Raw genomic sequence first — 27,790 nt, 5'->3', positions numbered from 1 at the left:
CAATTCAAGAAGCTTCTCACAACAACACAGCAGATGTTGCAGCCTCCTTTCTTCCCTCAGACTTCTCTTCTCTTTTCTATTGTCCTTGGAATTCTGGCTCTTATTGTCTTTCCTGACAGACAAAAGTTGTTCTCCAGGGGATGTGTTCACTACTATTTCCAGAGGGTCCTCACTGCCTGAAGGACATCCCTGTTATAATCTAGCAGGATCTCTCCCTCTGCTTCTCCTTTGTTTCCTCTTTGTGCAGCATCTGCTCTGAACTCTCTCCTCCTCGCCTCAGCTCTAATTACGGTGGTTTCTCCTGACGTCCTGTTACCCACAGCGTCCCTGTCTCTATTCCATGTGTCTGCAGGACAAGTCCTGCAGCTTGGGTCCTCAGGCGGTGTTCTCCCTGCTTCCGGACGATGCTGATGTGCTGTTAGTCGGCCATTTTTCTGGCCTCACGCTCTCACACACAGCGGCCCTGATTGCCCAGAAAGACCTCCCATACGGCGCCCAGCAGCCCACCGTCTACGCCTGTGTCAGCGACCATACGGAGGCTCAGAGGGCGGAGCTGCAGCAGACGATGACTGCCATGGGCTGCAAAAGTAGGCACGGAGGACGTGGATGTTTGCATGACAACAGCGTGTCTTCCAGAGGAAGCGTCTTCTCTGTTCTCACTCCTGAACTGTATCAGTCAGATGTGATGAGAGGCAAAATAAACCTGACAACATTTATGTGATTCCTGAAATTGCTCTGGGGCCCCGCTGGCGGTGTCCTCAGAAATACAGCGGGACATTAAGAAGAGGCGTCCTGTAACTGTGTGTGTCCGTGTGTGTGCTCTCGCTCAGATGTGACGTTGATACCGGAGGATTTCCAGTCTCTGGGTGCCAATGACAAGCGACTTCAGAGGTTGCTCGTCATTTTCTTGACTCCTGAGTGTTCTTTGTCTGCCGTCAGCAACCCAGTGGAACTAATTCTGCAAGAAAACAGGGGTATGCAGCTGTCTGGGCACAGTTGCTCATGAATTACCAGCAGCCCTAACCCTAGTTTTGATATTCTGTATTTCATAGAATTAGGGAAATGGTTCTTTTGTTCTCTCCTCAGATCTGCACCTGCTGCAGGACTTATCCCAGGGCTCCATTAGTCCAAAGAAACTGGCAACTCTGGTGGTCGAGCAAAGGAAGGCTGTTGATCATGCCTTGAAGTGTGAGTGTTAATCCACCTGCTGTCATGCTTGAGGGCCTGGGTCTGCCTCTGGTTACCTCTGTGACACAATAAAACACAATAAAACTCAAACTTCCCTAATGATCCTATCTGGTATGCAATTAAACCAAAGCCCTGGGAGACCATCTGAGTCCTAATTAGGAATGCAAATGTTGCCGTCGTGCCCAGCCGCAGCGCACTGACTGCTGCATCCCTTGAATAGCTTAACAAGAGATTAGTGATTTTGCTTTGCGTGGCAGAATTTGTGTTTGTGACATTGTCATTAAGGGGTCAGATGGAGCCGCTGTTATTTTAGAATGGAACCCGAGCTGCCTAATTGGACGTCCATCACTTGACTCTCATAATCTGGACATCTTCATGGCAGAGGAGTGCCTGTTTATTCAGGATGTGTGTTTGACTTGGCATGTCATAAGCTGTTTCTGTTGTAATGAATAGTTCTTATTCTGCGGGATTTCTTGTGGTCCAACCTGCTCTCCATCAAAAAAAGGACCGCAGACCCCGGCGATAATTTCCCAGATCTGAGGCAGTTTTCTGAATGAATTGTTTTTGCACATGTTGGATTTGTTTTCACAGTCCCAAAGGTCTCGGCAGTGGTGTACTCCACCCATTCATCACACGCAGAGGAGAACGAGGAGGTGGTGAAGGGAGCGCTGCAGAGATTCCAGGCTAGCTTTGGGGAAACAGGGGAGCCAGAGCTAGCTCGCTTGAGGTGAGCGCCGTCCTCTGTGCTTTAGGACATTGTTTTTTTTCATCTGTCTGCCTCGCTGTGTCCCTTCAGACAGACGCGACCTCTCTGCACGTCTTAGGAGCAGTAGAACGAAAGCAGTCATTTCATGTTTCTAAATGCAGTGAAGATGGCAGACAGGTTTTTGGTGGGCCTGCCGTTGCATTAGCATTCTTTCACTCGCTTTCACTTTTTTGTGGGCTCTTAAGACTTGTTTGTTATTTATGACACTAGGAGTTGACTTGACATCAGGCTGCATCTGGAGTGCTAATATTGCTTCAGGCTGCCATAAAAAAAGCACACAAAATTAACCAATATAGCTGGTATTTTTATGCACATTTATGGAGATAATGTGGAAAGTTCCAGGCTTGTTTTATTGCTTCTGTCATTTTCTTTTACATATATATTTTTTTAATCCAATAGAAGTCCATCCCCATTCAGCATATTTAAGGAAGATGAAGGTCTGGAGAAAAAAGACAGTTTCTTCATGTTGGAACCTTCTGAAGAGAGCAATGGTTGCTTCCTGGCCGTCCTCAATAGAGAGGTGAGCTCCTCTAAACAGTTATAATAATAAGATAATATATGTAGCCAACACTTGGTATGGTCAGCTTATCAGTAAGAAGAAATAATTCCTCCTGTGTGAGAATTAGTGTCATTGGTCCGAGTGGGATTTTGGTCCAGCTGTCCAGTGTTTCCCTCCTAAGATTTGATAGATTCTCTTGATATGAACATTGAATTTCAGCCAAATTCTCCTCTGATATTTGGACTCAGGTCTGCTCCCTGATCTCAAGGTCGGTATATGTGCACCAGCAAACCTCATCAAATGTGCATTAGCATCCTTTCTAACATCCAAAATATACGGTTTGATGAAATAGCTTCTCGACCACACGACGGCTGCAATGAGTTCATAAACCATCCTACCTCCACCGGGTTTGACGCCTCCCTCAGCCTGTAGGATCGCCTCCTCTTTGGCCATTTATCACGTTTTATACCTCCACAGATAGGAATGAAAAGATAATCACATCACTGCAACCATGCCTCAAACAAGCCCCCCCCCCAATAAACTCAACTAATCAAAAGTTATTGTTGCACTCTAAAAAGCAATAATATAAGAGCATTGCTATGTGTTTCAAAGTTGTTGTTTCTGCCAGGCAAAGCCCGGTGAGGTTATTTGCATTTCCTACAGAAGGGGAACAATAGAAAGAGACTCTTGAACTACGGAGGATGCATTTAAGCACCGAACGCATTTTTCTCTGTCCCACATGGATTTGCTTCGGAGCGTTTCGTGTGACGTTCATACATTTGCATATATTTGTCAAAAGGAATGGGAGGGGCACTTTTTTTAACTGACAGTATAGATGCATCTCCAGGCTATCCTGTGGCAACCAAGTTTGGCATCGTGGTGGGGGAAATGGGAGATTTACAGAGAAAAGCATGTCTGCTTAGTGGAGACAGAGAGGAAGTGAAATTTATGGTGGTGGTGGTGGGGGGGGGGGGGGGGGGGGGGGGGGCAGGGAGGAGTGCCTGATGAATAATTCACAGCCTCCTGTCTGTAAGAGTTAGCATCAGTGAAGTTCAGGGACTGGGCTGCAGTGGAGCATGTTTACCTGTCCAGGACCTCCAACAGCACATGCGAGAAATCCAAACTCCTCATTAGACCTTTTTTTTTACAGTTTGAAGCTGTGGTTTTACACTATTTTTTACTCAGCTACTGTCGTAAAATATTGAAACCAAGCTGTTAAAGCATCCCGTGTACACTGGATGGCAGAAAGTTTCTTTTATATTCTTATCTTGTCCGAGTTGCCTCTCCCAAGGTAAAATATTACCATCCATGAAACAGATCGAAAATGTCTCTTTTTCGGATCCTCCATTAGATGTTTTTGACAAGAGGGCACTAAATGATGGTAAAAACCAGACACGCTGCATGTCCCCACGGTGTTGGCTGTGCTGGTGAATAATTGAGGCGTTGAGGGGAGCAGGAGAGCGCTGTGTGGGCTGATGCTGAGACAGCAGGTGACCCTGCAGCCACCCAAGGACACAGCGCGTCTGTGTGCTGCCAGCTTTTCTAACAATGTGTTGATATGTGATGCTTATCTGGATTTTGACGATACGAATCGGTCTCAAGGTGATTTCTTTAAATTCGCTTTTAAAAGGTAATAATTTACGCCTGCCTGTTGTATTTTCCCAACAGCCGAAGCCAGTGGTCAAAGAGACGCCGCGTGAGGTGATTCTGAGGGCTTACACCACAGGTTTACTGGATGGGATCGGATCTAAACACGGCAGTGGCAAGACGTCGCAGAATTACCCCGAGGTGATGAAGAAATACCACAACGTGCTCGACTCCGACTCCGGGCCTGTCATGTCTGTTCAAACGAGTCCCCCCTCGACTAAGAGCAGCTGGGTGGTTACACGTGGACATCAGCTCACTTCTCACACTCAGTCATCACAAGGTGGGAATCATGACACCCCGGCAGTGTGATAAAGACACTTCAGCATAATGAATCTGTTCTATTTTATTGCTCTCCTCATTCAGCCAAAACCAAACAACTGCAGGGAGTAAAGACCTCAAAGGACGCTGGTTCCGTCCCAGCCGCTCCTCTCAGACAGAAACCCAACCCCCCCTCTTCTTCCAAACCGGACCACACCACCTTTAAGAAAACCATCCCCCGGCTTCCAGCCTCTTCCCGAGCTGCAGACGTGACTCCGGCTGTCCGGCCTCATCTGGAACCCAAACCTGTGGAGCTGACCCTCCCCGTGGTTCATTTCAAGCCCTTTAGTCTCCACTCCAGAGGATGGAAGCCCAACCAGAAGGACTCCCCCTCCGGCTTCAACCAATCCAAAAGTGTTAGGTTGAATTCTAAGCCTCTGTTTGGAATGAACAGGTCCTAGAGCCAGAGCTCATCTGACATAACACATTAAAATGTTAAGCTAACTCAGAAAAGGTTGACTTTACTTTAAAAACAGACAAGTTTTCGAAACATAGGGGTTTAATTTTACATCATTGGTGCGTATATTGTTTTGTGTTGGCATTTTCTATTGAGGGGCAGCAGTTTGAGAATGCTAACGGTGGAGACGCCTTGCTAATAAAATGTCTAATAGTTAGTCTTTTGTTGTGCCTCCTTGTTCTCAGGTCCAAGAATATAAACCGCTCATGCATGTTATCAATAACACAAAATATATTTGACCCTTTTCTCTGTTACAACTTTGCCCACTCAATCGGTTCCTTTATAACTGCTTGCACATCGATTATTACTCATTATTACACAGTCGTTACAGACCCTGTGGGTAACCTTGCCACTAACAGGCCCGCACGGTTGGGCCACTGTCACTTTGATGTCCCTGTATGATGAATGGCTATTACACACACTTCCACTGACCTGAGAAGGACGTATTCAGGAAGCTGGCTGGTTTTTCTTTTTTTTGGTAATGCATTTTATTGTCACAACAGATTACATTTCTATGGTGTGGAGATGAGCGAAGAACAGAACTGACATGGCGTACAGCATCTTTCTCTGGCTTCTTTTGTGTCTTTTTTCTTTTAGATCAGACAGCAATGACACAGTTAAGTGCAGGTTGTGCCTCCGAGCACAAGAAGCAGCACGAAGGTTCGGAAAGGTTTCTTTTTTTGGGGGGGGTTTCGCTGCTGTGGGTGCATAATTAGGTGAGTGTGTGTTTCAGTGGGAGTGGACTGGCTGGATTTACTCAGCAAAAGAAAGCGGTTTTAACCCCGGCACGGAGTCGCCGGTCAGCGGGCTGTCCGAGCCGGTCAAACGCTCATCACGGGGGCTCCGCATCTTTCTGGCACACAAATCTGGGATGTACGCATAAAGATTCCTGAGAAAATCGCAATGTTTGAACAAAGAAAAGGTCACGTGACGCTCGTGAGCTTTTGCAGTTTCTCCACAATGCATGAGAAGACTCAGCTAATTTAAAGACACATTACAAACCGACACCTTTCATCGGACGGCTGTGTTCTCAGAGTAAAGAAAAAGTGACAAGCCTTGATCAGAACTCCACATAAAGGATGTAAAGAGTGTTCTTTTATCCACGTACAGCTTGGAAAGAGGCCAGCTTTTTTTTGTGCCACTGTAAATCCAGTAATGGTCAAGTGGAGATGACTTGTGCCGAGAGCAACTATTTCTGTCTCCGCTCTTCTTCCCTCTAAAGCATCAACTTAAAACTCCCATTAAAGACTCATGCAGGAATCAAACCTATACCCCTCTGTTATCCGCCCCGTATCCGCTAGTCATGTGACCTCTACATACAATCATTTACATACATTTCCTTGTTACAATCACTTCAGTCATACTAGTGAGGTTTTCTCTGTACAGACGTCGACTGTATGGTATTTGTGGGGGTGCTGGATTTCAGGATTTAAACACATGGAATGTTCCCTCCGCGCTCAGACCCCAGAGAATCGAGAACCCAGAGTTTCTTCTGAAATTGGACTGGAGTTTGTTTTTTCTTCTTTTGTCGGGCAGAACACTTGATCCAGGCTATCGTGGTGGATGCGTGGTTTCCACTTAGCGTTCATCCAGTCACGCTTTGTTTTTTTAAAATTATTATTGTTGTCGGGGAAACTGGTTCAGTCCCAGTCTGAGTGGTGCTTAACATATATGTACATCCTTGGTTACCATGGCTGCTTCTGATTGCGTGTTGTCGTGGCGATAGTGTGAGAGTGGCATCCAGAGTGCTCCGGTCGCTGGTAACATCATTGCTGCTGAAGTTCGGACGGCTGCTTCTTGGTTTTCAGGGTGTCTATGAGGGACTGGACGCCGCGTTTCACGCTGCTGGTCACACGGCGCGTCACGGAGTCTGGCGATGGCGGCGAGGACGCGCCGGCGCGCTGGGAGGGCGGCCGTGCAACCAGACACTTTTGATACCGCAGCTAAAGAAGGAGAACTCAAGGTTAGCTGTTTTTGATTTTTACGTTTTTAAATGAGACTAAAAATAGAACAGTCATGTTTACGGGTATGTGTTTGTGTTTGTGCACTTTTAATGTATTTTTTGATTGATTTTTAACAAACTAAACTGAAAGCAGGGCACCAGCGTCAAATATACTGTGAAACATGTCACGACATGCTACGTCAGGTTAGCTTCTTCTCATCCAGTTCCTCCCAGTTCTATCTGAACTCACCACACATGCTGTTTGCACAGCCTCAGACACACTGCCAGCGTTCGGATCGCACCAGAACACGTGACACTGGAAGTGCTGGTTCCCGGTGTCCATGATAAAGGCGAATGTATGCGCGTCCCGTCCCACCCCCATGAAGGACAAGAAACGGACGCGACACTCTACGACCGCCTCCTCTTCTTCTTCCTGTGGAGACAGACGTGGATCAGATCCTTGCATCCGAGTTTGATCTCTAATCGATGAGCGTTGCTTATTTATGAGTGAAAAACATCCCCCTGCCTTTTCTTTGATGACAGCCAGAGTGGTGTCCGCGATGCTCAGAATGACGGGAGTCCAGTCCTCCTTCCCTGTGGAGGTCAGCAGGCTTTCGATAGCTCCATTTATGATGTCCATACCTGAAGACAGGCAAGGAGAAGGAGCAGTGAGAGAGGTCTCTGGATTCACAGATGGGTTCCAGTGTCCTGAGACTTACCTATGGGACGAGAGACGGTCGTCATACCCAGATACAGAACGTGAAACTTCTGCACCAGCTCAGTCTTTGGCATGGGAAACTCTGCAGACAGAACAGACGCCAGTCGTCACCACAGGTCAGCTGCAGGAGCTTTAGGTCTCAAAAACAGCTTATTTATGTTTATTGGCACATCTTTATTGGCATAAAGGAAGGAAATAAATGGGAAGTGTTATTATTTTAGGGCAGGTTGGATGTATTCAAAGGGGTGCAGGATTTCTGCATGAAAGGAGGCTCCGCCTTTGTCAACGATGGCCTGAAGGCAGAAGAGAACGCCGCGCCTGACATGAGATGCTGATCAAAGCCGATCGGTGATATGCGATCCAACAAAGCACCTCATTTTTTCCCCTTCTTGATGGGGACACACCCATCACACATTTCTACCATCCGCTCCCTCGTAAAGATGCAAAACCCCTGGAGGACCTTTAGAGCAGCATCCATCTTGTTCAGATCTTGAACCCATGATGTCACTGAATCCCAGCATGTCAGTCCATGCAAACCCTGAAGGTGGCGCTGACTTTCAGCCTGTCTTCAAGCCAAACCAGCCTCTTCTCTCATTTCTAATTTGATCAGATTCAGCTCATTTTGCACAGGTCCGCATCCTAATTACAGAGCCTCATCAATTCCCCAGTAATTACTTTATGCAGAGTATAGATCAAACCACGCAGATCAATAGGAAATAAGGCATTCTGCCTGGCATTACCTCACCAGCCAAGCTGATCTTTCCTACTCTCCTAAGCCTCTAAAAACACTGGTTCTGTTGTGACGGCGTGGTGGCGCGAATGGACCCTACTTCAATGGCATCGCCTCTCGCTGGACACCAGCTGAAAGACTTCAACAAGTTGTAGCTTTAAGAAGATGTGAGGGCTCCATAATCAATGGATTCTTTGATCCAGGAGTTAGGATTGGTTTGTGGAGCTTCAAAGAAACACTAATTGGGTTTTAATGAGTTTGAGTGCCAGTGTAAATTATGGCTCTTGCAAATTAGCATGCAGGAGGTGGTTCTCTTTCCCTCACACACAGACCGCAGCCAAAGAAAGAGACAGATGCATGTTCTCTTTCTTCTTATAATTACTTGGCACTAAGAGGAACAAATGAGGATGGTGATGATGATACTTAGTCCAAGGGGAAAAGGTGGTTAGAAGATTAGGGGTGGGACGATGGAAGGAGACACATTTGCGTCTGTAATTGAAAAGATGGTGTCTCCTAAAGTCCGGCTCAGATGCTCATCAGGTCCGTGACCTTTTATCTGTGTTCTAATTATCTAAATGGTAATATTCCAGGTGCAGGTTAAACCAGATCTGAGTCTTTAAAGGTTATGGATTTGATTTTGATTTTTAAAAAGTCGTCTTTTCATCCAGGAATGGGTTTTAAATGTTGAATCAATAGCTGGAGTTTAATGAGAGTTTGCAGCTTCTCCTGATGGAATTCAAAAACTATTAAAAAGGTCATTTTCATGGTTCCACACGAGGAACTCCACCACACAGGAAACTACCACCAAGAGCATATATGTGCTACTAATCAAATACTGAGTGTGTAGGGTGTGTGTGTGCGTGTGTTTACCTTGTAGGGGGACATCTGAGCTGGCCTGGGTGGAGCTGCAGGCCGCAGCCTTGGCACTTTTCCTCTCAGCCATAATCTAAAAGGGAACAGAGTGATGAAGTCTGAACAAAAGATTCTTCCTCAATGACAGTCAGTATTCTCTATCTCCATGGATGCTCCACAACCCTCTGCTTTAGATGGTATAACTGCACACAATAGACCCTTAACAGCTGCAAGCAAAGCATGAAACAAGTGTAGAATGTCAAAATAAAACCATCTGCAAAGGCTTGAGAGACTTTAAATTGATTTCATTAGATGGTTGTTGCTGTGCTGCAGTGGTGATTTCTGTGGTCTGGAATGGTGCACATGGCGCTGCTGCACTCTTGCTGCTACACACACCAGATTAATTGCATAATTAATCAATGTCAAGCTGCAGCTCTGCTCACGGGATCATGCATGAACATGTAGAGATTTCCTCCTCTCTCTCACACATACACACACAGAAAATAGTTCAGCACGCCACACGGGTGCAGCACATGGGTCATAAAGTTTCCCAGCTGCATTAGAAGAAAAGTATCAGCGGAACCATCCAAGCCAGCACCGCGTCTAGGGCCATCCCATCTCACACTGGTTGTGATCATTAGTCCTAGACAGATCTCATAACAGAGAGGAGGCCGATGGGACTGACCTTGGAGCAGATCTCGTGGAGACTCGTGGCGATGGCGGCGGCGGGAGTATCACATCGGAAAACGTGGCACTTGAGCACCCGCGTGTTTTTGTCTCTCGCCACGTAGGCAAAATCCCTGCAACACAGGAGGAGCAGGTGAACCCACCAGACGCTGACGTTCACCTGTCGAGCAGGCGCAGCAGAGTTAAATCGACCCAACGTGCATCAAACACCTGCATCACGAACACTCCTTTTGCTAAATCCGTTCTAAGCGGTTCGATGAAGCCTGCCCGTCCCCCCGACGTGTCGGACATGGTTGCACGTTAAGATCAATCGTGACCGTCCCTGTGAGTGTCCTCACGTGTGTCTCCAGGGTCTCATTTAGCAAGTCCAAGTGATGACTGTTGACAGCCTGCGTCACGCGTTCTTCATGGCAAAATCTGTTCTACCACGCCAAAGTGAACCTCCTTGCCAGGCTTGTACCTGCAGCTGTGCTAGCTGGGTGCAAAACTGTCAACCAGTGCACATTTTTGTTAAACTGCTACCACGTTCTTTGAATAAAAAAACCCAAAAACATCAAAAGAGAGAGAGAAAGAGAGATTTCCTCATTTTACGTCACACTGCAGGCCAATTTACCGCTTTTAAGGACTGTTTTTGTTGGCGCTGAAATAAGCCCACTTATTTATTTGCGTCACTTTAAGGCTTCAGTGTTTTGGTGGCTCATTGTAGCAATTCCTTGCGCACCTGTTATGGTTTTATTTGCTGAACAGATTACTCTGACGCACAGGAGCCGATTTGGTCGCTCTCTGGTTATTTCTTATGGGAAATGATGCGAATGCAAAGTGGACACGTGGAGAAAAACAAGCGTACGCAGCTGGAGACGCTACACACATGCATGAGGCTGACTCCGCAGGAGAGGGAGCCGAGTGGGTGCATGCGCGGAATTATCCGGCAGCGTCGCTCGCCCTGCATGCACAGAGGGAACAGGATGGAATCATCATGCACTCCGACAGAAAATATGACGACCACAGCTGGCATTCATCACATGGGGCTTCAGTGTTTATGGCTCTATTATCCAGCCCGTCTCCTCAGCTTAATTGTGTGCTCACACACTTTGGGTCGATAATGCTTCTGCCGAGAATGAGGAAAGAGCAACGGATCGTGTGTTTATGTGTGTGTGGCAAGTGTACGCAGCGGACTCGGCTCAGGGGTATTTGAGGTCTGTGTCACCGAAGCAGCGCGAGCGGCCTTGATGCGACAAATGGCTCTTTTGTGATTTCTTTCCACTCGCCGGACGATCAAACAATATGAAACAGTGCGGCTCTTCATTTGAAATCACAGCCGGTGGCCAGTTTGGCTGAGTGATTCAGACATTCAGTGGCTGATGGTGTAAAGAGCATCAGTGACTCTGGGCAGAGCAGCGCTGCTGAGGCGGCGCCGGGGGGGTTCATATAAGATCGGGCGACGCGGGAGAAGCTGATACGCTTACTAGAAACAATGGAGAAGAGGATCACAGCTGAGCACAGCAACCAAGAGCAAATTACCTTTCTCTGGGTCCCAGGAAGCAGGAGGAAGAAGAAGAAGAGGGCGGCAAGTGGGACAGAAGGGGAGAGTTAATTGGTTTCAGGGAAGAAAATTCACTGGGAAAAGTTTTACGGCAAGAGAAACATTAACGTACATTAGTACACAGCAGGATGTTGCTACAATCACTCTGTGTGTGTGTGTGTGTGTGTGTGTGTGTGTGTGTGTGGGCTGTATATGCAATAGTATACTAAGACACTGAATGAAAGGTATACAATACTGAGCCCTAGGGTACACATCAGATCATGTTTCTCTCTCTCTCACACACACACACACACACACACACACACACACACACACACACACACACACACACACACACACACAGACTTTTCAAAGAAACAGAACAGAAAGATTCATAAACAGTGAACCCATCAAGGTGACATCTGGGCTCTTATCAGAAACACCAAAGAACAAAAGGAGGCATAAATTCAACACTGGCAGTGTTTGTTGATCTATTTCTTCAAATTCAGCTCACCCTGTGTGTGTGAGTGTGTTTGTGTGTGTGTAGTAACAGTTGGCAGCACATTTGAAACAGGAATGTTCACAGTAAGAGCTTCAGAGCTGCTGCTTGCACAAGTTCCTCTCTAAGCAGCTGGTAGCTGCCCACACACAGACACACACAGACACACACACAAAGACACACACAGACACACACACACACACACACACACACACACTATACCAACTGATATGTAAAGCCCTGTGCTTGCTGCATGAAAATATGCCTGTATGAGGCAGAAAGAAGCTTCTCTTTCTCTCTTCATTCATGCTTTTGTGCTCTGATTTCATTTCCTTCATCTGTTGACTTTTGCTCCATTTCAAATTAGAATTGAAATGGAGACACTTTCATTAGTGCCGATTTGTTTAATTAAATTTCATTCAGCATTTGGCCAAATGCAAGAAACAGAAGTGGGAACTTTAACTAGCAACATATTAATCTTGTGATACACATGAAGGCAAAATCCCAACACGTGTGACTGATCGTGCGCTCGTCTAATTTCGAAAAGTCAATTCAAACAGCGCCCGTGGTCACTTGAAGATGAAGAGGTTCTCGCCAGGCGTCGTGTAAATGGGTCTGACGTGGCAGGCTTTAGTGGCAGTTATGTAAAACTAGTGAGAGATATTATGTTCGTGTCCTGAAGAAGTCTGTGAAACCCAAACTGGTCCAACTGCGTAATGTGATCAGTGATTAGTCTCGCTGAGAAGTGAGTTGCCTTATGTTCAAAGCCGAAGATGATCGTCCTTGTGACTGTTTTTAGACATAAAGAGGCCAAAGTGGCGGGATCCATTTCAATGGAGCTTCAGAGTCTCTCCCAAACCCAGAGTAAAGATAAGAGCTACCACGGTGGAAAAGGGGCTAAAGACTTCAGAGATGAGGGATGTGTCAGAAACGTGAGGAGAGAGAGGGAAGTGACAGAGACGGAAAGAAAAGATGGGAGGGAAGAGGAGAGGAATGGAAAGAAGGCAAGTCTCAGTGGGGCTGGATGGTGGAGGAAGCTGGAGGGAGGGTAAAAAGCAGATGAAAGGAAAGAAAGCAGGGAGATGAGCAAGACTCCCACCATTCTTGTTTTCTTTTTAAATTCCTTCTCGCTGCGCTCCACATTTATCTCCAGAGCTGAATGCGTGGCGACTGACTCACTACTACCGATCCGTTTGATCCTGGAGGCTGCGAGGCTCGCTCCTCTGCCGGGGACGTGTGCATGAAATCAGGTCATGTGCGCTGATGTATGGTGATCCGACCGGAACAGACCCGAGTGGAGCGCTGACATCAGTCGTCATCGGCACTACCGGCTCGTGCTGGAGCGAAGGACACCCCACCCGTGCACGATGAAAGCCTCTTCAGATCAGACTGAAGGCAGAAAAGGGAGCTGCAAATCCACATTTGATCCCTCCACTCAGGCGAAGATCCAAAACAACACGTAAAACAACGACTTCTAAGCTGAGAAGATACTCAAAGTAGCACTTATCTCCATAAAACACACCTTCAATATCACTCTTTAGAATTAATCATTAATCATTGATGGTTAATTACCGATTTGGAGAAGTGTAATAACAGCTTCTGCCTCGGCACTATATTCACGTGTAAAATTGTGTTGCTCTGTAGTTGTGCGTGATGTTCAAAGACCTTCCGTGAAAGCAGCCGTTTGCTGCAGGCGTCTCTATTTTTTAAAGACCGATGACGAACTTCCAGGTTTCTGTGGAGGTGAAGATGTAGCCTGATCTTCTCAACCTCTACTGTAAAAATGGAATCAGACATCTGAGTTTTTCGCGTAAATTCGCGGTTCAGTCTTAAAAGGATCAAAGACTTTTGGGGATATAAGCTTGGTGTTTCTTAGTTTACAAGTTGCAGGAAACTGTTCCACTGGTAGTTACGGCAGTTCCCAACAATCTTTCCATCTTCAGATGAAAACGTGTCATCACAATGTTCCCTACTGCTACATTAAATGAAGCTCCTCCAGCGGGTACGTCCCGCTACAGTCGCACAAACCTCAGACTGTCACTGTGTGTCGAGGCACCGGCGGCCATTATGCTAATCTGCTTACAGATGCTAATGGTGAATGCTGATTAGAAATGTCTGAGGAGGAAGTTCTCATGTAAGCAAAAAACAGGGCAGCCCTCGCTCTGTGTGTGTGTGTGTGTGTGTGTGTGTGTGTACAGGATGTTTTCCAATCTTGCCTTTTGTTTACTGTTTCTCCTACACCAGTTTTTTGCTGGTACGATGTATTCAAAGATTAAATCATTTATCCAGGCTTGACATTTATCCACACGGCCACGTCTTAAAACAATATTCATAAGCAAATTGATTTTTTTAGGATTAAGGTATTGCTGGTTTACACCTTCAGTCCAGTAAGATCAGATTTATTTAGGGCTTTTAATCTATTTTATTGGTCAGCATGAAATACAATTTTCTGTTGTTGCCTGATCAGGAAAACAGAGGTGTTGAAGTCACTGGGTGAGACATGGAAACCCCCCTGGACCATAGAGTCTTCAGTTAAATGTGTATTTTAGGGCTGAGGGAGGAACCTGGAGGAGAACTTGCCAATCATTAGGACTGGTGAGGCATTCAAGGATACTTTGAAAAAATGGGATTTCTCCATGTGGTGAACGGTTTCTCTGATTTGAAACCTCATTTGTCTTTATATCTGTTCAATATTTCTAAGAATTATACTAAATATCAGAGCTTCGTTGACATTTTGGCGGTTCCTGGATTTTTGGCCCAACTCTTAGTTTTCCATGCACGAAAGCAATCGTGCACGTGAGAGGGAGAGTGAGCATCTGCATGAAACTGCTCACAGCAGGTCTGTGCAGCATCTTGAGTAGGCAGGTCAGGATTTTTGAAAGAGGAACTATTGCTCTGGCACCGTCTAAATAAAGCAATGGGAGTAAACTGAACGGTGAAAAATCTGCCGTTCCACTGTTCCCAGTGCAGAACTTTACTGGACTTGTTTGGCACATCGTCAGTGGAGCTGCTGTCCCAGGAGCTTTCCTCTGTCTTCTTTGATCGCTAATTATTTGTCACAAAGAGACTTTTTAAACGCGAGTCCACAACAGATGGCTGAAACAGGAGAGTCTCTGTTGATGAAGTGGTATCAACGGCTAACACTGTGAGAAGTGAGTGCTGTAGGCACCACGCAGCAAAAGCAGGGGGCGCTAGTGGGCCTAAATGCTTGGAGAGAACACGGCTTTATTAGTTCCTAAGATCGAGTAAAGTCAAGATCTCCGGGTGCAGAAAGGAGACTATTGTTGACCTTTTTTGGTTCAAGTGCAGCTGAAAAAATTTGCAAAGCGGCGTCGGGATACTTAAAGGCTGCATGACATCTGAGCAGAGTATAACCTCCACGACCTGGTGAATTAGTCATGGCCCACAGCCATTAGGCCTAATGTAGGCTGTCTGAACGTAATTACCTCTCCGAACTATAAACTTGTTTACAGCACCAACATGCAGATCGAAATGAGCACCCAGGGCCAGCGGGCATAACGAGGAGGAGGTGGAGGGTCTGTCTGCGTCTCTAGCGACACATTACATACACTCCACGCCATCAGAAACACATCTAATTATCTCCATCACCCCAGGAGATGCAGATCGAGACTAAAATTGAGCCAAAATGGCAATAAAACGCTTCTGGATTTATCAGCTCGGGGCTGCTGTGTGAGAAGCCAGATCTGCAAGGCTGATGGTGCCAGTTACTCTGAAACATGGATGCTGGAAGTACCGGTACATGTTCATGCAGCTTTCTGACCCAATTCCAAGCAGCGAGAGAAGGAAGGAGGGGCGTGCAGCCGGGAAGGCACACACAGTACCCGCGTGTCAACAGCCGCTGCATTTCATTATATATTGAAGAGCACAGATAGGTGGGTGGAGGGGCGGCGGAGACGGGGTGTGTGAGCGGAGGAATGTGGGAAAGCGGTACCCTGAGAGCCAGAGGAGAAGAGGAGCGACGTCCTGCAGTTCTCCGCCACTCTTGATCATTTCTACATCACGCCGGCGTGCGTGTGGCTGCGCCGAGAGAAAGCTTCAGAGAGTTGTTCTATCGGCAGGACGCCACCGCTCGTGCGTGTGTTTGCGCGTTACCAAAAAGGAGTGTGTGCGTGTGTGTGTGTGTGTGTGTGGGGGGGAATGCAGGCTATGGGGGCGAGATCTGCCGAGCTCTCCTCACAGCAGCGCACGGATCGCGTATGCATGTAACCTAATTAGCCAAATGTGCCATAAATCATAAGATTTCATGCTGTAATTAAGAACCCAACCCCTCATTCTACAGTGGAAATATGGATCGTTTTCTCTTTGACTAATTTAAACTTAAAAAAAAACACATTTTTAAGAGCGGATGACTGAAAGAGGCATTGCGTGCATGTTTGTATTTAACAAACTTTAGCTGTATTACCGGATACCACAGATCACATGTTCTCTTCTTCTACCGCCAAAGCTTGATGGCTGATGGGTTTTTCGGAAAAGATGGGGGGTCGCGCAGGTTCAACCTGAGCCCAATCAATACTTAAATTATAAGAATTGATCGGATTTCTTCAATGATCATTTTCTCAAATCCTTCCAAGGAGACTCCATAAATGTTGGCTCATCAGTTTTCAACTTACTCCCTATTATCGGTACTGTGCCCGTCATTAACAGCCAATCAAAGCAATCGATCCTGGTAGGACACTCAAATTGAACAGCCATGCACCTGTGTTCCTGGGTTTAATGGGAAAGTGGTTGGATCCCCATAAATATGCTACTTTGGGCTGAATAATCCAGCTTTTAATGCTTAAAGGCCATGTGCAGTCAGGAGGTGGATGCGCTACAGGCGGACACTGATTGCACCAGTCCGGTTCTCCTGTACGATCAGCAAAAAAAAATCATAATCGCATCACGTCACTGCCCAGCACAGCTGGGGCCCGGCGAGGGTTTTACTGGGAGGAGATTTATTGGCTGGCAGGGGATCTATAGCAGGAGGAGGAGGAGTAATCTGTCAGGAGGCGAGGGATCAGGTGTGGCCAGCAATGCTAATGCTAGCGTCTGCAACGGAGAGTACAGAGTAAAAGAGGAAATGTTTGGGGTGTTTTAATGTTTCCTAAATATTAACCTCGATGGTGCGTTCGCTTGTGACGCATGATCCTAGAGCGTTTCGGGGACATAACCCCTGCTTCAATGACCCTTCAAGGGGGGTCCCTGGATATTGGATATAATCCTGGACATGAGCTGCTAGAGCGTGTGTGGAGGAGTGGGAGTGATGGATAGTAAAAAGAGTGAAGGAGGTGATGCGGAGGAGCGATGACCTGCAGGGGAGGAGAGGGGGCCATCATGGGGCTGGAATTGGTGCAGGAGTCGGGAGGTGCGGCCATCAATCTCGTATCGAGTGGCTCTAGGCGTCGGGGGGCTGCGTCCCTGTGGGCCAACTGGGGGGGGGGGGGCGTTGCATGTTAATTAAGGTAGCAGGTGCACCGACATCATAAACAAGGCTGTGGTTTTACTGGGAGGCGGTGGACAGAAGGACGGGAGGGACGGGCCCATGAGAACTCGATTCAGCTGACATAAATGGGGGTGGTCACTTGCGCATGTTCAGCATTGAAATATTTATGGTAGCGGAGGCTCGCGTGCCTTTGCTTCCCTCCTTTTATCTCCTCTTATTTTTCTCCATACACCCAAAGCCAGAGTGTAGCAGTAGCAGGAAACCAGCAAAGCTGGAGGGAATAAGCAGGCAGGGGCCAACGGCTGTTCATTACGGTCAGTCAGAGTGTAGCTCACTCTTAATGCTGAAAAGCCTGTAAAAGTAATCAAATGAAACGGCAATAACCCTTTATGAGACACTTCAAACACACAAAAACAGATTCATGAAAGTATCCACAGAGAGTTTTTGCAAGTAGAAATAACTATACTAATTAGGTGCATTTCCACTGCAGGTTCCTGGTAAATACCGGAGGCTTCGGCTGCTGCGGAGATGTGCGACAATTTCGACCGTGACGTCACCCTGGCGAGCCGCCAAAAGCAAAAATCACTACAACATAACAACAATGAGGAGGTTGAGCAGGGCGGTAAACATGGAAGGTGTAATATTCTAAGAGAACGTGGTTTCTACACCGCTGCGAGCTGTATCTGCACACACATCAGTGAGTTAATAAATATCAGACAGCAAGTGTTGGCTTGTGAAACTTAAAATAAGAAATCTGACAGGTGGCTGCCACGTTTGTGGGTTGTGTTTGTGTTCATGGTGGTGGATGCTAAGAGAAGCCGTGTCTGCTAGGCCGGTGCTTTGACTCACCTACCCTGGAGCAGGGACTCGGTTAGGCCCCGTAAAAGTCCCTATAAATGGCCGTTCAGGGGAGGTTTCTGCAGTGCAGACACACACCGATGACCCTGTAAAACTACCCCAAAGTTCCTGCAGTGGAAATGCGCCTATGGCAGCAGCTAAAGACCACCAGACTCAAGGTCCAGACTGCAGTGGAGACTCAGATAGCAAATGTGTGCAGTTGGTCGGAAGAGTCCCGCATCTAGCAGGAGGCAGCGGCAGCCTCCCTCCTCAGGTAAACCTCAGCCTGGCGTAGCCCCGATGGTGTGATGCACCAGCCTAACGCTGGTCTTTACAGAGGTTTTTGCTCTTCAGGTCACAGGCATATGTAATAGCAAGCAGCTCTCCACAGTCGTCTGACACACTCACTCACACACACACACACACACACCCACACTGGCTTTGAAGATTCCCTGCAGCATATTTTAACTCTTTAAACCCGGTTTTCCTCAACCCCCTCTTTGCTTAATTCGTCCCTCCCATCTGGACTGTTTTTCCCCTCTTATCGGGTTGCCTGAACATCTCGCTTATGCCTTCATCACCTCGGCAGCCTACATCCACACACCTGACAGCAAGCCAAAGAGCGAGAGAATGGGAGAGAATACAAAGCTCAAAGCCAAACGCAGCAGAATGAGGAGAAATAAATGAGTGCAGAAATAAAAGTACTGCTGATGAATGAAAGTAGGTCTTGAAGCTGCATCCTTTCCCACAAATGCTGATATTAGAGGAAGCTGTTGAGAGAGGCAGCGATCCAGCGCCGCAGCCGTAGTAAGAGATGATGGAAGTGGAGGGCTGGATTGCGAGAGCGAGAGGAGTAAATGAATAATACTCACACTGGCCGTCATGCTCGCCTGCTCACGGACAACTACCCGTCTGCCTCGTTAGCTCCAGCGCCACGGTGACATTGCCTCAGCTCCTCTGCTGCTGCACATGGAGGTGAAGCTCTTCTCGTCTGTGTTTTCCTCCTTTCTATAATCCTCTGGGGTTCCTTCCCCCCTCCTCCTCCTCTGCCTCCTCCTCGCTCTGCAAACCCTTTTCTCTCCCTATCTATGTCTCTAGATGGCTTCCTCCACTCCGGACTCTCTTGCAAACTCCCCACGTATCCTCCTTCCTACAAACAGGGAATCACACACTGCGTCTCCATCACTCCGCTCCGCTCTCTAACTCACTGCCGGTTTTTGTGCCTGTGTCTGGGAATCTTCTCAGGTGCTGCCAGCATTTGTCGCCTCCTCTTCAGTCTTCAGGAAAACACCCAGTTAAAGTGCAGCGATGGGGAGGGCAGAGTGAGGCTGAGGAGGCTGATGCTGTGCAGCCAATGGCACAGGAGGGAGACAGAAAGAGCGCTGGAGACAAAGAGTAGAAATAGCGCAAGAGCGGGAGGACGGAGAAGTCGCAGACACACCCACTCATTCAAACACACACACAGAAAGGGAGGAAGAGAGAGCGCTCTCTCTCTCTCTCACACACACACACACACACACACACACACACACACCGGTGTTCAGACCCGGGACTTGCTGAGTGCTCCATTTTTAGCTTCATGACTTCATCCACAACTTATAAAAGACATGCGGACTCATTCATATTGAATCAAACTGATGGAGGGAGGGAGAAAGAGAGAGAGAGGGTGGAGAGGGAGAGAGATAGATCATTCTGGGTGAGTCCCAGAATGTTTCTGAGATGGAGGAGAGAGGAGACAGAAGTGATAATGAGAGACTAATGATACACTGAAGGCTTGAATTAATCCATTTTACTGATTTAAAGTTTATGCTCACTTACCATGTTTCTACTCTTTGATTGCTTTGAGTAATTATTGCAGTAAATCTGATCAGCACTCTGTTAATGAAGCCAGACTAACGTGAAGGGCCACGCTAACATCTAAACTGGACTGTCCATGGGAGGACACACTTGTGTAATTTTTATATTCTGTGTTTATTAGTCCCTCTACACCAAGTCCTCTTTTCTGCAGTTGAAGTGTATTTTGTCCTGAACTCATGTCCTGAACAGATTTAAAACTCATAAACTCATAAAATGAAAGACCAGGCTCACTGTGCTAAATAGGCAGATACAAAACAGCACAAAGCTCACAAACACGGTAAACACATGTAAACACATGTAAATGTTGATTATTATTCTGGAGCTGAAGCCCAAAAAAAGAGAGTAAGCTTTTCGGAATACGGAGAACGTGATTCTAGCGCCCTCCAGTGGCGAGACTGAATCACAGCACTCCAGCCTCAGTTCACGTCTGCGCTCGCCTCACATGTGCACGAGCACATGAAAACACGCAAATAGAGTATCAAGTGCTGGTCATGGTTGAATTTCCATAGATTTAAAACCAGAGAGAGAGAGAGAGAGAGAGAGAGAGAGAGAGAGAGAGAGAGAGAGAGAGAGAGAGAGAGAGAGAGAGAGAGAGAGAGAGAGAGAGACAGCCACGCTTTGCCATTACTGCAGTGAAAACTTTCTCCTCTGAGACTGCGCGCAAACGCGCGCGCACACACATGCACGTACATACACGCAGCGACAGCTGCAGCATAAACATGTTTTTGTTGCTGAAATAGGATAAAAAGTAGAAAGAGGGAGAATAAGAGAAGAAGTGATTGTAAGTGCATCAGTACTGCTGACAGGGAGGAGGAGAACAGACAGTGCAGGCAGGAGCTGGTGCTGTGAGCTGAAACCACTTAAACAGCTGCTATTTTAAACTCCATTTTCAGCTGAACAGCTGGTCACACATGTCAGGACCAGGCAGCGTCTCGCTCCCAGAACTGCTCATTTGTATGGACATCACGAGGCACTGGGAGTTCCACATGTCCCTTGTGTGTGCGTGTGTGTGTGTGTGTGAGAGAGAGAGAGAGAGAGAGACCTTGTCAAACGGTCATAAATTATTAAATATTTGTTTCCAGATGTGTATGCTGTGTTCGCTGTGGTGGTTACTGGAAACTCTGGGTCCCGGGGGACCGACATTGATGCAAGCTTGGGTTGCCCCCCCATCAGCTCCTGTGCTGGCCTCAGCAGACTTTAGCTCAGCAGTGAAAGGTTAGGACCCTGCTAAATTATTAAGTGACTGGAGGCCCCACAGATCCTCCATCTGGAGTGAAAATAGCGATGAATATAATTATACAGGTTTGAATGAATATGTTGGAAGTCTGCTGGGAACAGTAATGAGGCTGGTGATGATGTAAAGCCCTGGACGGGCACGGGCTGTCACTCTTTACGTGTTCCTGCAGCCTGGGTCATGTTTGCATCTCATTTCTGCTCTCATCGCACATGTGACATGAATGTTCTGATCCAGTAGCAACGAAGCTTTCACAATCATTTTTGTGACGGGCGCCCACCGACCTGTCGTGGTCTCGGCCGACGCCCCACACGCGGATGCTGCTGATGGGCTGCGAGTGGAGCAGGCTGTGATCGTCTGGGTCAATCAGGTTCAACATGCGATCCTGAAGCACGAGCAGCATCCCTTTGCCCTGTGAGAACGGATCGACAATCAAGCTGATGAAGGCAGAATTGGAGAACTGTAAGGCTGCAAGATGTTAAACTGTACCAGCTCAAACCGAATTGATCTTTCAGAACGAAAGGGTGTGAACTGTCACACTGACCTCTCCCCAGACTCCAGCCGAGTCCCGGATGTCTCTCCGGCAGTAGGACAGCTGTCTGATGCAGTGGTGGACGGCCACACTGCTCCTGCCCTCACACAGGTCCTGCTCTGCCATCTCCATCCATCCCAAAGATCGAACTGGAAATGACTAAACAAAGAATATTTTAAAATTATGTATGTATGTATGTATGTATGTATGTATGTGTGTATGTATGTATGTATGTGTATCAAAGTTACAAATGAAACCGAAAGTCTATAATACACCTAACTGTTCACTTCCAAATATAACCACTGGGTGGCGCAACAACAGAAACAAACGGACTGACTAAGTTCATTACGTCATTTCAAACGAAACCTGGTGACTCCTCTTCAAAAGATATTCTTCATTTTCAGATTGATTTGATTTAGTCTATAAGATACAGGGATGAATGTAAGGTTGTGGAATACCTGCTTTCATGTTATAAATGTTAGTTGTAACTGCATAAAGAGTTTACCTGCACATATTTAACTTTAATGCTGGAGGAAAAGTGAGCATCGGTTTGCTTGATTTTGTGCCATTTTTCATGGTAAATTAGTTTATGGCCACATTAGATTGTTGTATATTAAAAGATTTAATAAAATCCATCTGATTGTAATTTCTATACCTTAAATTATCATCCTCATTATCATAATCACCATCATCATCATCCTCATCATCATCACTGAAATGGACAATGAAATGGTCGCCCTGTTCGGGTCTTGTCATACATTAACCAGAGATTGCTGTTCACCACCCTCATAAACATAAACATCGATTTAAAAAAAAAGATATGGATATAAGTATTATAGCTAACCATTGCCTCTGCATCACAGTAAGTATTGTCCAGGTCCACTGTCTCCAACTGGGCCGGGGGGCTGCGGAAACATCCGACAAGAGGAAAGTTACAGCGTGTTTGAGCGACGTCATCTCTCGCTGCTATGGAGAGTTTGACCACTAGGGGCGCCATTTGACCACAGGGATGACGACACCTATGGACCACCTAAAGTGAAATGTGGGGGGATGTAATGTTATGTGACGCAATTGAGGTTTGGACATGAGAATCAAGCTGGGAACTTTTGTACTGTAACGATGCGCTACTGTGCACACAAATGAGACACTTTGTGGGTGGACTCAGAAGAATAAAGCTCTGTGTGGCAGAGTACTTGAGTTTGAGGGAAGCGTAGCGAAGTGTAGCCCCCTCAAAGGCCTTCAGACTGGGATCTGGATAGACTGGGTAGTCCTTCAGCTCCTGGTGATGGACACAGAGAGGGAGGTGAAGACAAACATCTAGTGATGGACATGGCTGAAAGGACAGGGAGAGACACACCAATCACCTTTGCAGCGCTGATGTTCAGATTGGGTCCAGAGGGTGGGACATCGTTGAAGAGGGTGGTGGAGGCGGGAGAGGAGGACAGGTACGATTCGGAGGGCGAGGGGACGGGCTCTACGGAGCTGTCGGATATCAGGCTGCTGGGCCTCTGTCGGGGGGACGAGATCTTCAGCACCACAGTAAAAACACAACGAAAATCAGTTTGTTCTGAGTAAACACGCTCTCGCCTCAGAGGACGGCTGGACGCGCTCCTCCAGTTTATCACGCAGGTCATCCTCAGCCCCCGCCTCGCCATTGGGCGAGGCATGTTGGTTGCCGGGGGCAACGGGTCGGTGGTACTGTGTAGTGCCGGTGGGGACATGCCAGAAATAGACCTCTGATGAGTCTGAGATCTCCCGCCAGCCTGGGGGCAGATCGCCGTCCCCCCACACATCTGCCGATGGTGAGAGTGATACACAAACAGTTACGTGTGTGTGTGTGTGTGTGTGTGTGTGTGTGTGTCACAAAAACACAATCAACCAGCAATGGCCTCAAACTGCTCCTCGCTCATGACACCTGCTCTACTTTCTCTCCTGGTTCCGGCCGTTATGGGCAGCGTGTCCCTTCTGTCCGTCCTCGTCCCTCAGCAGCACCAGACGGCCCACGAGGCCCTAACGGTGGCTTTAGAGGTGCTTTTTAGGACATTTCCAGATTAGAGATTAGATTAGAACTGCAGGTTGAGGAGGACGAGGATGGAGAGGCAGCGGGATTCGGTGTGTGGACGGATTTGGAGCGGATGAAGATACCTGTCTCTTGTGGGGTCTGAGGAGAGGGAGTCTCCTGGGACAGGGTGGTCCAGCTGGAGTCCTCGTCTTCTGACGGGCTGACTGGAGTCATGTCCATCGTCACACTCATTTCAGGAAGCCCGGGGTCTTTCCCAGGTTCTGGGAGAGAGGCCGGAGGCCTGCTCCTGTCTGCGGCCCGGGCTTGTTTTGGTGACGAGGGGTACTGCTGCAGGAACTGGTTCTCGTTGTTGGGGTGCAGTTCCACCTTGATCACCCGAGGCTGGGAGCTGCGAGGGGGCTTCGCGGGACTGCGCGGACTGGGCTGAATGTTGGCGCAGAGATCCTCTCTGACCTGGACCGGAGCCTGGTTCTGGTTGTCTGGGAGCCATTCTGGACTATTGGTGGATGAGGAGGAAGGTGAAGACAGAGGTGCTTCCATCACCACCGGTAACAGTGGCTGCCTCGATCGCCGTGTCAGGTTGTCTTCCTCTTCCTCTGTCGTCACTGGCTCCAACTCCTCTTCCTCCTGGGGGGTCTGCTTGAGGCCCTGCTTCTCCTCCTTCTCAGCCTCCCTCTCCTTGGTGGGACTGGCCTGCTCCTTCTCTGGGGGAGTCTCTTGGTTCTTCTCCTTCCTGTCCTCCTTGTACCCCCATCTGAGGTCCAGGTCCAAGGCCTTCTCATGGTACTCCAAGAAGCTCTTGGTCCTTCGGCGAAATGGAGGCAACTGGGAATTGTCCTTCTCTGATTCCAGCCAATCAGAAGCGGAGTTATTGATGCGATCGTTGTGAATTTTGCTCTCGGTGTTGGCTCTGCTCAGCTCCAGCTGCTGACTCTCTGCTCTCCTCTGCATGTTTGCTCCATTTTTGGCTAGCTTGGGGTTGGTGGTGTTAAACAGGGAGGAAGAGCAAGTGGAGGAGTAGAGGGCAGAGCTGGAGGAGGATTTGGTGGGGAGGCCCCTCCCTCTGGTCCCGGATTGGTTCCTGTAGGACAGGTTTTCGCTGATGCCCATGGCGCTCCTCACGCTGGTCATCGTGTGCCTCTGGCGGCTCTTTGGCAGCGTGGCTGAACTTCCAGTCTCCATGGACTCTTTGATGACATCTCGTCCGAGGAGCTGGTTGTATGACGAGCGCAGGCTGAGGGAGGTGGGGGGGGGGGCGGAAGCGCCGCCGCGATTGGACAGGCCCACATTGGAAGGGGAGGAGCCAGAGCGGGAGAGGGGGGGGGGGTTCTACTGACATCATAGCTGTGCGGGAGGGCGATCGAGCTGGTGAGAGAAGAGGCAGAGTCAGAAGTCATTTGTGTACTGCCCTTTGTAACAGGTTTTTAAAAAAAAAAAAAAAAATCCACTTTAACGTTTCTGTCATCACAAAAGGGCGACATAATCAAGTTGAGCCATCCGGCGCTCATTATCATAAATCTGTCTCCCTCTCTGGCTGCAGCACAGCGAGTCTTTTATCAGGGAGTTTATTGATACGCTAATGGTGCAGGTTATTCTCCAGAGACGAGGCGTCAAAGGAGAAAAACCTTTTCATCAAAGTCGGGAAGAAGGATTGAATCTGTGTGATATTGGGAATGAGTCAGACCCTCTGCCTGCTCATCCCGGACTGACGTTCAAAGCCGGTGCTGAGCGGTGAGCCCGTCTGTGGGGAGAAAAATCAGCTCCTGCGAACCAGCTCACTGCTTCTCTTTTATCTGGGAGTGGATCAGGCCGGCAGTGCTGGATGCAGACAGATGGGCAGCAACACAGTCAGGGGGTAGAGAACCATTCCCATAGGAACAGTCAGCATCTGTTACTTATTTATTCTGCAATTAGCTACTTTGGTTAAATCAATGTGTGAAATCAAAAAGCCGAAACTGAGACACACCCAAGTCGGGGGAAGCGTAAAAAAACACATACAAAAACACCTCAGACAATGCTGCAGTCATCACCACCTTCTCTCAAAACCACAGAAAGCACAGGCACAGCAGATTCGGTTTCAGGATAATATCTTGGGAAAGGGCAGAGGAAGGGGTTTCTGACGCGGGCAGAAAAGTCTGGACAGCGCACTTTGTTCGTGCAGGGCCCCCATTGCCTCCCCTCTTCCCGGGTGGTTGCCTGTTTTTACTGTCAGCGAGTCAGACGACCACAACAAGCTGTTTGTGCTGAATTAGCCCTCATGCTAACAGACGGCTACGATCAACTGATAGAACCTAACTGCAGAAAAACAACTCACCAGAAAACATCCCCCTACACTCTATTATACTACGCTATGCTAAAATAATCAGGTGTAGCACTGCATAGCATAGCAGATTGCAATACAGCATATGTACAATCACATAGGAACACACACATAGTACAGTATAGAACAAAATACTGCAGTTTAGAATAGCGTAGCATACTTAAAAATGCTTAAAAACAGTATGGTAAACAAAACTAGGCTCTACTAGACTATACTATAACCACACTATAATGCACTGGACTCTCCAGGCTGTCCCGTTCCCGTTATGCTTTGTGGTTCTATACTGAACTATACATCATTATAAATGGCCATGCTAAACCAAGCTAAGCTGCAGTACACTATGCTATGCTACACCATACTAGAATGTAACATACTGGACTGCATGCTACACATTTCTGCGTAATTTAATCTATACTGCGATGCGTTTTGTTAGGCTGCTTCCCCTGATTACTATCAAGTGCAGAAGAGAACAAATTCCACATTGTTAAACCAGCAGTTGCTGGATCTCCGATCGCCAACAAACAGGCAGGTTGAGGGGATGAGGACAGGAACAAACGGGAGAGAGGAAGAGGAGAAGACAGTTATCAGAGGGAGAGTGTGAGGAGGATGACACAGCAGTCTGCAGGACAGGGAGCTTCGGCATCAGCCTTTCGACACATCAGCGTGGTTTCAGACTGGTTCCGGTCCATCTGCTCTCATCTCCAGCAGCTCAGGCTGGACTCAAGACACTGATGGACCGTCTCCTTCTTTCTCTCACTGTTGCTGGCAATAAAGAATCCAACCTAAATACTGATCATACAGCTGCTGTTGTGCTGCGGCCTGAGACAATAACCCTGCTAAAAAATAGAAAGTGGGAACGCTTAGACAACTTGTTGATGCCGAAAATTCAACATTCCTTCTGTTCCTTCTACACTGACTGGGTGGATCTGGGTGGATCTCTTGTCCAGCTTGGTGAGAAAAATAAACCAATGATCTTGGAAGATCACTATTCCTAGACGGATCTAGACGCCATCTCGTTGGCCAGGCCTCTTTGATCCATCCCGAGCTGCCCCCAGATGCAACAGCTGAGGGGATGATTCAACTTGGAAAAGTCGATGATGTCATGGGTGGAGTACTGGAGACCAGCATCTCGCTGCCACCTTCAGAAAGTCTCTGTGGTGCAACACACTTCGTCTGCGATCCGCCACATTTGTGTAGCTGTGGTGGACGATGACCAGTTCAGAAGCTGCCATCTGAGACGCTCAAAGAACCGCTCCCCAGCACCAGCACCAGCACCAGCACCAGCACCAGCACCAGCACCAGCGCCGCCGCGCTGGCAGGGGAGCGCATCCCGTCGACTGCATCTTATTTACTTCCACTCACCTCTCTTCGGTCGGCGGCCGGGCTTCTTCTTCCCACGACGCGCACGCACACGGAATGACGATCAGGCTCGACGGCTGTTTTTAAGCGCCAGTCCGCCCAGTAGCTTGAGCCGGGCCGCCCGTATGGGGATCACATCACAGCATCTGCCCTCCCAGCCCGGCTAGGCGCTAGCTGTGACGGCCAGGCTGCGCTTTCTCTCTGCGCCAGAGGATCCCGGAGCGGCGCGGCGCGACGCGGCGCGGCGCGGCGCGGCGGAGCGCTAGGTGCGGCCGACCAATCAGAGAGGCGGACGCAGGACGCACGCACCAGACGCAGCCTCCATAAATCTACCGGCGAGATTTTGCAGCTCAGGTAATG

General features: G+C 48.0%; 2 protein-coding genes across 3 annotated transcripts in view; one reads left to right on the top strand and one right to left on the bottom strand.

Moving 5' to 3' along the window:
* LOC115252391 (putative methyltransferase NSUN7) overlaps positions 1-5,032 on the top strand; it is an 11,828-nt gene extending 6,796 nt beyond the window's left edge. Inside the window, exons 7-13 of the mRNA XM_029847393.1 lie at positions 353-587; positions 831-974; positions 1,087-1,188; positions 1,780-1,915; positions 2,354-2,474; positions 4,122-4,380; positions 4,464-5,032. Of these exons, the coding sequence (XP_029703253.1) occupies positions 353-587; positions 831-974; positions 1,087-1,188; positions 1,780-1,915; positions 2,354-2,474; positions 4,122-4,380; positions 4,464-4,819 (1,353 nt within the window). The 3' untranslated portion in view covers positions 4,820-5,032. The remainder of the gene's footprint in view (positions 1-352; positions 588-830; positions 975-1,086; positions 1,189-1,779; positions 1,916-2,353; positions 2,475-4,121; positions 4,381-4,463) is intronic.
* apbb2a (amyloid beta (A4) precursor protein-binding, family B, member 2a) lies at positions 4,904-27,777 on the bottom strand. 2 transcript variants are annotated; one of them, XM_029847391.1, is made up of 15 exons: positions 27,434-27,776; positions 23,874-25,116; positions 23,316-23,521; positions 23,093-23,236; positions 22,922-23,007; positions 22,573-22,633; positions 21,741-21,887; positions 21,481-21,608; positions 11,326-11,331; positions 9,803-9,917; positions 9,136-9,211; positions 7,537-7,617; positions 7,344-7,459; positions 7,068-7,250; positions 5,337-6,818 (listed from the first exon to the last, which is right to left on the bottom strand). In XM_029847391.1, exons 2-15 carry the CDS (start codon positions 24,931-24,933, stop codon positions 6,642-6,644), a joined length of 2,586 nt encoding a protein of 861 aa, XP_029703251.1. In that variant the 5' UTR covers positions 24,934-25,116; positions 27,434-27,776; the 3' UTR covers positions 5,337-6,641. The 2 variants fall into 2 exon arrangements, with proteins under 2 accessions (XP_029703252.1, XP_029703251.1); XM_029847392.1 differs by lacking the exon at positions 11,326-11,331 and having other exon boundaries at positions 4,904-6,818; positions 27,434-27,777.
* Between the last annotated feature and the right edge of the window lie 13 nt (positions 27,778-27,790).

Source organism: Takifugu rubripes, chromosome 14 (assembly GCF_901000725.2).
Source record: "Takifugu rubripes chromosome 14, fTakRub1.2, whole genome shotgun sequence".
Lineage (NCBI taxonomy): Eukaryota > Metazoa > Chordata > Actinopteri > Tetraodontiformes > Tetraodontidae > Takifugu > Takifugu rubripes.
This window is presented reverse-complemented; position numbering and strand designations above follow the sequence as displayed.